This window comes from Lichenostomus cassidix, chromosome 1 (genome assembly GCF_008360975.1).
Source record: "Lichenostomus cassidix isolate B80296 chromosome 1, HeHo_3.0, whole genome shotgun sequence".
NCBI lineage: Eukaryota > Metazoa > Chordata > Aves > Passeriformes > Meliphagidae > Lichenostomus > Lichenostomus cassidix.
Genome location: NC_139479.1, coordinates 8,350,169 through 8,364,225, shown reverse-complemented (window position 1 = coordinate 8,364,225; position 14,057 = coordinate 8,350,169). Strand labels below are relative to the sequence as shown.

The 14,057-nt window shown below is 36.4% G+C and overlaps 1 protein-coding gene across 1 annotated transcript in view; it reads right to left on the bottom strand.

Moving 5' to 3' along the window:
• The window catches only part of CFAP47 (cilia and flagella associated protein 47), a 255,123-nt gene that overhangs the window by 198,528 nt on the left and 42,538 nt on the right, over positions 1-14,057 (bottom strand). The window contains exons 26-30 of the mRNA XM_085049413.1: positions 12,702-12,911; positions 4,240-4,340; positions 2,039-2,176; positions 1,032-1,278; positions 49-255 (exon numbers count right to left, since the gene is read on the bottom strand). Of these exons, the coding sequence (XP_084905539.1) occupies positions 49-255; positions 1,032-1,278; positions 2,039-2,176; positions 4,240-4,340; positions 12,702-12,911 (903 nt within the window). The remainder of the gene's footprint in view (positions 1-48; positions 256-1,031; positions 1,279-2,038; positions 2,177-4,239; positions 4,341-12,701; positions 12,912-14,057) is intronic.

The following is a 14,057-nucleotide window of genomic DNA, read 5'->3' as shown; positions in this document are numbered from 1 at the left end:
TGGAAAGAAAAGATGCATGCATGGATATTTCATCATATTTATACTTACTTGAGGAAAGAAATCAATTCAGAATGCTGCCAGTGGAGCTGGAACATTCGTTCTACTGGATCAAGGGGCAGTGACTGGCTTGCTGAAATGCCTGGTATTGGTTGTCCACGCAGATGTATTAACATCTCATAAAAACTCTTACCTCTGTCAAACTTTCGTTTAAAAACCTTTTCTTGTGGAACAGCTAGCTGGACTATGCACACATCACTAAGAGAGAAAAAGCCTGTGTAATTATTATCCAAAAACCACAAAATGAGCTACAATTACATGTATCACAGTGATAATTAAAAAAACATGAATAAAAACCAGCAGCAAGGTAGAAAAGTACAGCACTTTTTAATCTTTAAGAACTTTCATAATAAAGTAAGAATTTTGAGCTGCATTGAATATTTAATCCTGCATAAATAAATCTGTGTTTCTCAAAGCTTTCTGCCAAACATAACTTGGATTTTTATCATATTTATAAATATCTATGTCCCAGGAGAGTGGCTTCTTCACTATTTTGTACCAAGTTAGATAAGATCAATTAAGTGATGCAACTAAGACAGATATATTTCCAGGGTGCTTGCAAGACTGTTGATTATAAAATATTCTTTCTCATCTGTTTCTCTGTCTTTAGATTATGTGGGGAAAAAAGACTTATTTTTAAAGCACTTACTAATGCCACCAAAGAAGGGACAATGGCTACAACTGTGTTCACTCTGTAATGAGAATTTCAGTTTTACAGACATATAGTCTGAACTGCAAATTTAACATACACTGCACTATGATACACGAGGGCATCATAATTGAAAACATATTTCAGAAAGTAAAAACTAACTGGATTACATCTTCATATAATAACAACATAGAAGTTACAGTTTTAATAGAAAACTGTGCATTCGGGTGTGTTTATATTCCTTAGATGATACCCAAACCACCTGAGTAGATCTGTTAGCATGTTAAGAGACAGACAGGGTAAGCTCTGAGCACACATGAATTACCGTCTCATTGACTGTGGTACTGAAATGGGATTTTGTCCCTTAGGCCAGCCAAAGAGTGTGAACCAACTCTTGACAGCAGCTACAGTCTTTTGAAAGAAGACATACTCCTCCTTATCATCATCAGGGAAATATGACAGTTGACGTTTACTTCCGCTCTCATCACTTCCACTCGAAAATTCACTCTCTTCACTTATGTCTTCGCTCTCTTCACTTTCATCTTCATCACTATCACTTTCAAAAGTACTTTCTGAACGATACACACACAAGAAAAAAAAAACCAGAAAGATTTCTTATCTTCCCATTTTTATCTAGTACAAAAATATTTTACACCCAATTGTTTTCAAAGAACAAAAAACTGCCAGACAACAAATGGTCAAATTAATTTAGGAAAAAACAATTTAAATTACATGCACAATTCTTGGGAGTATAACATATGATGTATTGAAATCTAATTTCACTTTCAGAAAAAAGTATTACCCAATCAGCAAAAAATAAATTCAGGCATGGCTTACAAAACCACAGGCAGCAATGTTAAAAGGATCAGTCTCACACAAAATTCCAACAGACGCAGTTCGGCCTGTTAGCCACTGCTGGTTCACTTTAACAATCATTGTATAGGTCTAACCTCCCCTACATGTATAAGCCTTTGGACTTTTCTTCCCTCTGTTAGGTTTTCTCTCCCCTAAATTCTGACCTTTTATTAACTCATATATTTTAACTATTAGTTGTTAACATCAGCAACAGTATCATTTGACAAAAAGGTAACTAAGAAAACAAACAAGAATTTTTCTTATAGCACAAATAATATATGTGACTCCATCCTTGAAGGTGTATTTTAATACCATTGTCGCAGTTTTAATGTTTCATTAAATTATGCAAAAATAAAATTAAATTATACCTTTGTGAATACAAAAATCTTATTGGCATTTAAGAAGAAAAAATAATTCAATGTGGAGAAAAGAGGCTCATTCTTTATAAGGTCATTGATTTTATGTGCTGCACTATACCTGAACACAGAGAATATTCATAGGTTGAGCCAGGGGTTGCACCAAAAGAACTTGAGGAAACAGAAGCCGAATGTGAAGGTGATTGTGGCATAACAGATGGCTGTAGAACAACTTCTCCAGTGGTGAAGTCTTTATTGTCTGTAAAACAAGATTCAAGTTGCAGTTGAGAAAATATATTTTATTGTCTGTGCTCTAAAAAATTATAAATTAATATCTGCTTCTATATTTTTTCTACTTCACACTTCAATTAATCTAGTAAAAATTTTTATTTGACCCATGAAAATCTCAATTTCGTCATTAGACTGGGGTCCAGAAGAAACTTCATGCTTTTTTTTTTTTCCCCTCCCACCATTAACTCTATGTTTTTTTTACAGGATGAATCTTCCTACTTGCTGAAAAGCACCTATCAGAACAATGCCAATTTAGGAATTCTGCGTCATGAACAAAATATTCTCAAGGGCTTCTTGATCACAGCTGTATAATCAGCTCAGTCTCAGCCTACCATTACCAAGCTCTTTCAAACTTGACAAACATATTTTACAAACCAAACTCAGAAGTAAACTTTATCAATCCATGAGTTCTAAAATTACAGGTGTTCTGACATTTTCATGTCAGCTTATTACAGGATTAGAGGACCCTCTGATGTCAATCCAGAACAAAAGAGGCACCAGGTGTAGTTTCCAAAGAAGCAAACACACCACTAAGAGAAGGAAGAACTCTGTATGATTGTCTTTTAACTTTTGATTGCTGGCACTGGCACTTGGATCATCTGGAGCAAGTAAAACAAGAGCATGGTGTCAGAGGGGAAGCAAAGCCTTCCTGGGTACCTTTCAAAGATGCTGTGTTGTATAGATTTGGGTTGGTCACATTCCACACCCACACAGTTTATACAAAAGCACATAAAAAAGACTCAAGGAATTTAGCAGTAATGCCTTGCTTCAAAACTGACACAGATTGATACTGTGAACAAACCAATAAGCAAACAATGCAGGAGAGGAATATCCCATTACTGATGGGAGAGCATTTCTTATAAAACCATCATCCCATTTTTGGCTTAATTCTCAAGGGAAACCTACAAAGAATCTTTAAGGAACTAGCTTTCAAAAATGGTCTATTGGTCACATACACACAAAAAAATACACATTATAAGGGATAATATTTTTTTTCCTTCCTGTCTTCATTTCATTCTCCTATGATCCCTGAATGATCTGGTACCTACACCTATCTTCTATTTGGATGAAAAAAACCCAAAACATCACCTGCCTTCTTGCTAATCCCTTTCTCAATTTCCCGAGTACCAATTCTCTTTTCTCTTAAAAACTCAGAGTAACAGACTTACTTTAAGTTAACGCAGTCTTTGGTCCTTGAGGCTAAATCTGTGTCAGATCTAAGGACTTGGTTACCTGAAAAGCTTCTCTATTTCATCAAAATACATCAGATCCCATAATCAGCCATAGAAAATGTAATAATTCACCACATATTGAACCTGCCTTAAGCAGGAGTTTGGACTAGATGGCCCCAGGGATTCCTTCCAACCTGAATTATACAAAGATCCCAATCTCTTGCCATAAGCACAGCCACTCACAGAGATTACAGATCACTGAGGTAGCAGAGATGGGTTCAGGAGGGGGGAAACAGGCAGAGATATAGAGACAGAGGCAGGCAGGGAGACATACTGCAGATAAAAATATTTCTGCTCTCTGACCACAGGCTTTTATTAGGCCTTAAAAGATAGCTGTGCCCTTGTCCCTTCAAGGACAATAGTTAAAAAAACCTGAAAACTATTCCCAACAGGCAAATAATGATTACATTTAAAATAGCATCATGTGACTTCCCTCTCTTGCTTTCTTCAAAACACATGATCACTGTCTATCAGTACAAGTCAAATTAAGTTAATTTGTTCTCTATTTTTTTGGCTGTTTTCTTTATTCGTACTTTAAACACCTCACAACACATTCCATAAGATTTCAGTTTGTTCAATATTTTTCAATAAACACTACCTAATCATTTATATAACTTCCTCATTTTCAACAAAAAACCCGAAGCTATTAAATGTTTTTTAAAAGTTTAATTGCAGCATCCCCCTGCAATTAATGAGGGTAAAAGCTACCTTGATGACCACATTCCTGTTATCACCCTGAAAACATTGATAATACTAATGGACATAATATAATTTCAGAGGTAGAGTGTTGACTGCTTACTGGTTCTCCAGACAATTTTTTCTTGAGGGTAGTGTAATGCCAAGTATGGGTATAAGGTAAGAAGACAATTGTCTGCTGTTGCAGCAATCTGAAATGAGAACCTGTTGAAAACAAAATACAAAAGTTACTATTTTCTATTTACCAACGGTAATCAAGATATTTCAGCATAAGAACGAAAGACAGAATGGGTGTGAGAACTCCTTCATTCTTCTCTAATGGTTCAACAAATTACACAGGTGGGATTGCACCCATCAAAATGCTGAAGTTTAGTATAGTATTTCCACTTCTTAGTGGAAATAGTTTTACTATGAGCATGGGTGTATCATCATGAAAGAGTTAGCAGAAATTTCATTAAATAAATTAACTTTGTATTTCTAAAAAGGAAAAAAAAAACCCTACTAAAATTACAACTGACATTAATAAATCTCCTAAAGATGACTGCTGACTTGCTAAATAATATGTCTTATAACTTTCGACAAGGAAGTTTTCTTGAAAAGCAACTTCTATTTTGATGTAGCATTTATTCTACAAGACTTTACAGAAATGTCAAAATAAATATTTAAAATAAATAGATTCAATTTTAAAACAATAAGATATTGACTGCAATTGCTGGAATAGAAGAGAAATTTATGTCCATGCTCCAATGTTCACTAGAGTGTCTGTACTACCTGCAGCAGCTTTATTGATGTGCAGCAATCCACCTTTTAACCCTCTTTTCATACTTCACTTCAGTCCCTCTGAGAGTAGTCAACAAACAAATTATTGCCATCAATGCAACCCTGGGAGCAATTTGTATTTATGTTCTTAGCTCATTGCAACTGACAGGTAATTAAACTGAGCTTAGTCCTATGTTATTAAATAGCTACGTTTGTAGTCCATATTTACTTGTTAACTAACATTAATATTAATTAATTGTTCCAACCAAACTGTCAAAAGTAAAAAGAAAAATGTCTTTTAATAATTCAAACAGCACACTGGTATCCATCTTGCTTTAATATATTGAAAATTATGTATATTGAAAATGTACCTTACACAGAAAAAATGAACATATTTTCTATTTTCTTTAAACAACAAATTGAAAGATATTTATTGTAAATTTAGATTAATAAAAAAGATATCACAAGGCCTTTCAGATTAATTTGTAATATGACATAATTAGATTTTTTTTTTTTTGTGGAATAACATAATCAAGGAAAACAGAAATGTTTTTAAAGTACCAGAAAGTAGTTTTGTTTACTCTTTCTTACTTCCCTCTCCAAACACAACATTCTTAGATATCACTTTCAAGGCAACTTTAATAAATAGAGAAAGGTTCTAGCAAAATCCATAGCCATCTTTATTACCCATAAGCATTCCCATTGGAATTCCAATTTGATAGCTAGCAGTCATTTAAGTAAATAATCCAGCTCTGCAATGCTTTGGTTTGTTCTTAGGAAATGTCAGTGTACTGGAACTTGGCTGGAGGCAAGACAAGAGCTGTGGCCACTTGCACCTTACAGCATAATATTTCTTGTAGCAAACTTCATTCTTTCTGCTTTTATTCAGCAAAACAATCTCAGCAGCAGGGCATCAGCCGGACAGATGGCTGTGAGAGGCACATCCACACCTATCTATATGCACAAAATGTACATTTGTAGATGCTCAGACCAGGCATTGGGGCTTGCTTGTTCTACCTTTACCAACCCATTTAAAGACACACAGGATCAATAATACAATAATAGGTAATGACTGCTCAATGTAGAATATGAAGAAGAGCATCACAACAGAACATTTGTGTACAAATAAACTCCTCAGAGCTCGTGGTGCTGCCTCAGGCAAAGCTCCTCCCTGTTCCAAGGATGTGCCTCGTTGGCTGCTGTGGTAACACAGTAAGAGACATGAACACACCCAGCCAACAGCAAACACAATGCAATTATTGAGGGTGAGTGGATGGATCCTGCAAGTCAACACCTAGTTCTGCAGATGATGTTGATCCTAAGGATTTAACTTCCAGGGCTGTGGCTGCAATGACCACAAGATGGTGGAGGGCAGGACTGAAGGATGGAAAAGGGACTGAAGAACCTGTTGGACAGGGAGAGACTGAGAGGTGTGAATGGTGAGCCAGGAGGAAAGAAGGCTCAGGGGAATTTTGTCTGTGTACACAAATATCTGATGGGAGGGAGTAAGGAAGAGGGAGACTCTTCCCAGTGATGCCCAGTGAGACCACAATAGGCAAAAGGTACAAACTGAAATACAGGAAATTCTTTCTAGTCATAAGGGAAAAAAAAAACCAACATGAGTGGCTGAACACTGGATGAGTCTGCCCACAGAAGGTTATGGAGTCTCATTCTTGAAGATACTAAAAAAATCAATAGAGACAATAGAGATGACTCTTTGAAGAGGGGATGATCTCTGGAAGGTCTTTCCAGTCTCAGGTATTCTGTGATAATAAATATCAACTCACTTATTGGCTACCTATCCACTTACCATCAGTGAGTATTTTAATACAGCATTTTCCCAGAAGTGCTATTTGAAAGGAAAATTCAAGCATGGGTCTGTACCTAAAAAGTTAATCTGAGTTTCAAATTATGCCACTCCATTCACAAGGACACAAGGCAGAAAAGTAAAGCTGCTAGGAACTGATTATTTACAATATACCTTTCAGGCACTGAGACAGAGGGCAGCAGACAGAAAAGCATTCACACTTGCATACAAATATGAAAGAGAGATTACAGAGATATGTAAATTCTGTATGTCTGGAATCATCTTGTACCACTGACCTTTACTTACAACATCATTAATGAAATGTTACAAAACTAGAAGTCTTGTACAACATATTTATTTTGTGTTTGCAGAAGAGTTTAACTAAATAATAGAAAAGTCTGTATTATTCAATTGGAATGAAAGGCACCTGTATCACTAGCAAATGTGAAGTCACTAACTATGTTAAATTATTCAGTGTATTTGGTTTTATAATGCTCACTAAAGCAAATCAAAAATTTGTTATCTACATGAACCATCATTGCCACAGCTACTCCAGTGTTTATTCCCTAATGCATATTTCCAAAGAACACAGAACAGGAGAATGGCCATTAAATATATTGTGTTTACCAACATTTGAAGCCTCCTGACCAACAAAAATAAAGCTCCAACTGTGATGACAAAAAAATACCATTCAACATTCTAAAAGGAAGTTTATATAAGAAGTTCTTTCGCTTCTAAAGTAATCCTGATTTTTTTTCATTAGTTTGTTTTAATGTTAATGGAAAGATAAGAGAACCCGAACCAAAACATATTTACCCATTTTAATTTCCTTTAGAGCATTTCAGATGTTTCCTAAGTACAAACAAGTGATTTGTTTTGTATCAGTGTATCCCAAATGTTCTAAAAATGTAGGCATAGTTAAATAACCCTTCTGAATAGTATTCATTAAGAGATGCAGAATATCACTAAATTTCTAATGAGAAAGAATCCGAATCCATTAGCATCTAACTGACAAATTCCTGTAGCAACATTGTTTGGGTAAATTAAAAAAATATTTAAGGGAAGCTCACACTGCCCATTTAGGAAGCAAAACAAATTACTTGCAGAATTGGTTAGTGACAAAAGAAAGCTTGACCTAAGAGTGTGGCATTTTACAGATCTTTAAGAATAAAGAACAAGTTAGACACAGGGAAGTTGCAATTTAAATATCAATAAAGACCTGCCCTCCTTCTGCCCCTCAAAAATCCCAGAACAGATCCAGAGATGATGGAACTGGAACAAAGAGGAAAAGGTGACCCATGCCAGCTCTGCCCTTACTATTCACAAATAAGCAGTTCCCCAACACTGAAGAGTCCTTATCCTTTGTAGCAGGAGCTCAGGCTTCCACAGCAACCGACATAATACAATGAATAGTGGCTGACACATAATTTCACACTATATGTAAGACTTATAGCTGGGAAAGCATCCACATTTTTTTCTAGTAGCAGCAGGGACGTTAGCACTTAATTCCTGAATAACAGATGCTTCAGCTGTCAGGGAACATCACAATGGTAGAAAGCCACAAGCACAGAAAAGAACAGGAGTGATTAATGGGTTTGGACCATCCTGGTTTCAAAAGCACTCCCAACTATCTGAGGGGAAAATGCCAATATATTCTGAGGTCAGATGAATGCTGCAAAGCAGCATGCAAATATCAAGAACTCCAATGTTTCCTAGCTCCCTGCTTCCTCAGAATGTAAATGATATTGAAAGAAATTGACAGCTCCTCTTCTCCCAGGCATGCCAGCAGAATACACTGACTTGACATTTGCCAGCAGTGCCTATTAAAGAGCTGCATGGTTTGGGCACATTTCCCAGGAGCAAAGGGAACGTTTCTCCCTGTGAGATGCTGAGATTTGATGGACTATCAAAACAACTGGAACCAATCCATAACAGGGACAGTGAATGTGGCTCAGTTCTATCATATTGTTATTAGAGGCTAAATTCCCTGATATTCTCTCTTCCCAAAGCTCCAGCCATGAATAATGTGAATAAATTCAGAAATTTTACAAGTTTCCAGAGCTTCCCAGTGGGAGAGGGAAAGGAAATGGAGAACTGTAGAACATGGAAGGAAAACACCTCAGCAGACTTGTGTCATCAGTAACATAGCAATTTATCTACGCCACACGCAGGGATTTTGGTATCATTTGCTGCCCAGAGCATCATTTTCTCTGATTTTATGACACAACAGGTACCTCTTGGTCACTACTTATTTTTAGAAATAGTAAGGTAAATTTTACTTCAATCAAGATGGCAGAAAACTTTCTTTTCTGCTAAATTCTTTGTATAACCATCAAATTAAAATACAAAATAATAATCTGAGAATCAATATGTCATGTTTGCAGAAGGTTTTTTTGTGAAACATGTCATAGCTAAATATTTCTCTCATTTATTAAATATTTGCTCAATATATCTTAGATGCTATCTTTCACTTCTGAATTCCTATCAGTCCTGTGCAAGGAAGTGTCATTTATTCTGCTTTGGAGTCAAAGGAGCAAAAAGAAAGCATAAAGATTTAAAATTAATATTAGAAATTAACTGCAAATTCTCATTTAAAGCAGTCATTAAAGGATCATTAATGCACTTTTGTATGTTCCATTTAATGGAATCGGTGCACACAGTAAATTATTGCTTAAATGACAACCATATATCTCTTCAGTTTCCTTTTACAGTTACATTTAATATTGCTTTAGTATAAAAAATGATTGCCTGTCATCTTTCAAATGTTTTCTGTAAAGCAGCCAAATTCAACATTATCTCTTCTCTAGCCAACGTTCACTCGGTTTTAAAGCAAAAAAGTCATTATTATTCAGGACTAAGTATGGGCTCTGTGAATCAATCCTACTGACATTTCAGACCTTAATTTAGAAAAGCAAAATAGTGCAGAGCCTAAGTGAAGTGTATTGGGTTATATGGCTGGGTTTTGGTAGCTGGGGGGCTGCAGGGGTGGTTTTGAGAAGCTGCTGGAAGTTTCCTCCATGTCCATCAGAGTCAATGCCAGCCAGCTGCAAGACTGATGTGCCACTGGCCGAGGCTGGGCCAACTAGAATTGGTAGTAATGCCTCTGTGATAATACATTTTAGAAGAAAAAAAGTTATTGTGCAGATGTACTTGCAGCCAGAGAAGAGTAGAGTGAGAATATGTGAGAGTAGCAGCCCTGCACACACCAAGGTCAGTGCAGGAGGGGCAGAAGCTGCTCCAGGCACAGCAGCTGGGATTCCTCTGCAGCCCATGGTGAGGCAGCTGTGCGCCTGCAGCACATGGAGATCCATGGGGGAGCAGAGATCCACCTGCTGCCCATGGAGGAGCTCCACACTGCAGCAGGTGGATGCCTGAGAAGCAGCTGTGACCCATGGGGTGCCTGTGCTGGAACTGGCTCCTGGCAGGGACCTGCAGACCCGTGGAGGAGCCCACCCTGGAGCAGTTTTCTGGCAGGACTGGTGACCCCATGGGGGATCCACGCTAGAGCAGGCTGTGCCTGAAGGAATGACCCCAGGGCAGAGTGACCCACATTGCAGCAGTTTGGCGAGGGCTGCTGTCTGTGGGATGGACTCATGTTGGAGAAGTTCATGGAGAGCTGTCTCCCGTGGGAGGGACCCCACAGTGGTGAAGGGGAAGGACTCTTCTCCCCAAGCAGCTGCAGAAAAAACATGTGATGAACTGACCATATCACCTATTCCCTGTCTCCCTCCACCACTGGAGGAGGAGATAACGCTGGGGAGGAAGGGCTGGGGGAAGGTGCTTTTGAGATTTTATTTTACTTCTCATTATCTTGCTTTGATTTTGTTAGTAACAGATCTGGTTAATATCTCTAATACAAATCTGTTCTGCCCATAATGGTATTTGGTGAATGATCTCTCTTTATTTTTATCTCAACTCATGGACCTTTTTTTTATATTTTCTCTCCCCTCTCCAGCTGCAGAGATGAATGACAGAGAAGCTTTGGTGGTTGTCTGACATCCAAGCCAGGGTCAACCTCTACAGACTATTTGCCTCCTCAATACTCCTGCTTTGAAATACGCCTAGAATTAGTTTTGCTTAGAACTTAAGGCTTTTCTTCTACATAGTTACAGAATATGATCTTTTACCAACCTATGAAAATCTTGGCTTATTTTAATAAGAACCTCCCAGACACAGAATATGAGTTGAAGTTCAAAAGTTTAGTTCATTTTAAATTATGTATTATTACTTTGATAAGTAATAAGAGAGAACACCTGACAAATTAATACATCTTCAGCCACACATACTGTGAGATTTCACAGCCTGTTAAACAGTCCAGGAACTTAATCAAGACCAGTTAGCTTTTATAGGTGTTATAAAAGGTTATAGGTTTCATTGTTTTATTATTAAAGATCAAGAAGACCCTGAAATCTCGTCTTTATAAAAGACTCAGATTAACAAAGCAGTTTAAATTCATTAGTTACACAGTTTGAAACAAATTGCTCAAATGCTTAGATAATTAGTTGAATCAGGGTTGAAGTTTGAAGACATTGCACAGGGCTCCCATGAGGGCTGGCAGGAATGAGGGGAAGATGTGCAGAGAACAAGAAATTGCAGCTACATATTACTACAGAGTGCAATATCAAAGCACATAATAATACCAACAGTATTATCCAGACTTGGATAAATGCATCCAAGTCTGGATAAACTATCATGGACTTTACTAGAAGAATAATGAAATGCTCAGCATTAGAGAATTAGGTGCTTAGTCAGACTTTTCCAACTTAAGGAAAGAATTCTTTCTGGTTATGATAAAAATAATTTCTTCTGAAAGCCAATATGAATAATATTACCACACTGACCAACGACACACATGTAATTTTTGATGCTGGTTTATTTCATCCAGTTTTTCTCAGGTTTTATATCACCTGCTCCTACAGCCCACGTACAGCTCAACTGCCTGTCAGGAAATCCTTATACCTTAGCAAACTGCTGTTACGAGTTCTTCCCCTTAACAAATAATTTAGTACTACATTTTAAAATGTAGCAGCAATTCTAAGATGATTTGATATTCTGGAGCATGAATTTTTTCACCCTTAAGAGCAGGGATGGCTGTTAAGGTTACTTAGATGACTTTTATTTGCTATCTTTTTTTAAAAAATACATTCCGTTTGCCTTTAAATTGAGGGTCATATTCTTTATTTCCTTTTAATGGCAAGTATAGAAAAAAAATTTTATTATGGAGGAGAAATTTTTATTTCTCTATAACAAGGTTTGAAAAGCTGGTAGTGCTTCATATAAAAAAATCATTAAAACTAAATATTGTGCCTGCTCAGAAGCTACATTTCAGAATTCATCATAAAATTAAATTACAGTTTTCTTGTAATTACAAGCTTTAACACACATTTATGAAACATATCCCACACAACAATTAAATTTTAGAATTAAATAAAAATAATAATAAATAGATTCTTGGATGACAATATATACAATAAAAATACAAAATACCAACCCAATGCTAGCAGCAATAACTTAAAGATCCATAACACTTGCATCAAAATAATATAAAATTTAGTTTTATGTTTACAAAAACGCCTGTTCTAAGCTGCAGGGTGGAATAATTTAACCCTCAAAATAGTTGCTTTAGTGACAGGAGTAGGTACAGGAATGACTTTTAATCACAACAGTGCCTATGGTTCTTCCTCTTGCAAACACTTTCTCATCCCATCCCAGACAGAGCTGAACCAGAGATGAGCTTCCAGTAGATACGAATGAGATCTTGAAACAGGACCTTAAGAGGGACACCTAGATGAATTTTACCTTTGAGATCAAAGCTGAGTTTTTCAGTTTTGAGCTATAATTTAGTAAAAAAAACAACCCAGAAATACATTTCTATCTTCCATTTTCATTTTTTTCAGATTCTTGTGTTCCTTTACCCACCCATTGTGAGTTCTGTGTCTTATAACCAACCTTGTCAGTCTGGAACCTTGCCCCAAGTAAATTTGAATTGCACACATTACCTGTTTTCTTCTTCATCAATGAGGAGCATTTCTGCTAAATATGATACTGGCTTGGGTGATCTGAACTTGACACGGCAAATGAGTTCAATAATTGTGCCATCTGATAAAAGAGCAATATCTCGTCCCCCTGGGAACTCCACAGTAAAAAGGTTCATCCTGACACCATCTCCAAGTTCAAACTCAGGAAGTTTAGCTTGAATTCGTGATTTCCTGTGTTAAGCATAAATAGTAGGTGGTTTTGGTCACAAGATTGCAGTAATAAAGTTGATTCACAGATTCACAGATTCACAAAACTCTTTCACAGTTAAATACAGAATAATAACTTTATTTCTCAAGTGCAAATCAAATGAAAATAATTAAAAATAAAATTCTTTCATCATTTAGTTGCTAGTTTGTTTTCTTTGATTGCATGTGAACATTTTAGGCTGACCCAAATATCTCAACATCCAAATGGAGAGCAATTTCTGTAACTGTGCTACAAAAGACATAAAGAGGTTTCTGAAACTTAAAACTGCCATTAACATTAATTAAACTGCATTATTGCACAAATCAGTTAAAGCAAGTTTTAAAATAGAAATATTGAGGGGAAATTTGTGAAGACACTGAAGATGCTTTCCCCAGTCACGTGGTTATAGATTTCAGTTCTGAAATAAGAAGAGCAGTGAGTCCAAGCCCATGTGGAATCTCTTCAGTTCCAACCACTGAGTTACTGACAGCAGACAAACCACTTGATAAATTTGCACTCAGATTTATCTCAGATAAAATTAAGACAATAATAATGTGAAGGTAATTTCAATAATTTTCAACAAAAGGAGATCTTTGCTCTAATTGTGATATTGAAATTATACCTCCATAAGCATAACAAACAATTTACTTGACTAATTGCAAATAGAAAAGTTGTATCTTAAAAATTGGAATAGTTGTGATGCTGGGTTATGCTACATAATATGAAGATTACAAAAAGGCTCTCTTAAATTCAAGTAACAGGATAAAGGAGGTGATCCACAGAAAAACAAAGAAAGTAAGGATTTTTTTTCTGACAAGTGGCAGAATTAAAACGTTTCTGCTGATCTTTTCAATAAAACCTTACATAGGAAGACAGGGGAAAAAACCACACCAAAAATTGCAACCCCACCAACTGTTCAAGCAGCTAAATCTCACACTTGTGGAGCAGAGAAAATAAAAACAACAGACCGATTGTATCTTATCACAATGCGAAAAATAGAAATAAGACTATCATCTTAGTATCTGGCTAAACTCAACAAAAAATACTGGTAGGCCTCTGCTTTTAATTTTTGTGCTATCCATAGTAATTTTTTTGTTTCTGACATAAATTCATAGAGTGGAGATATCAGA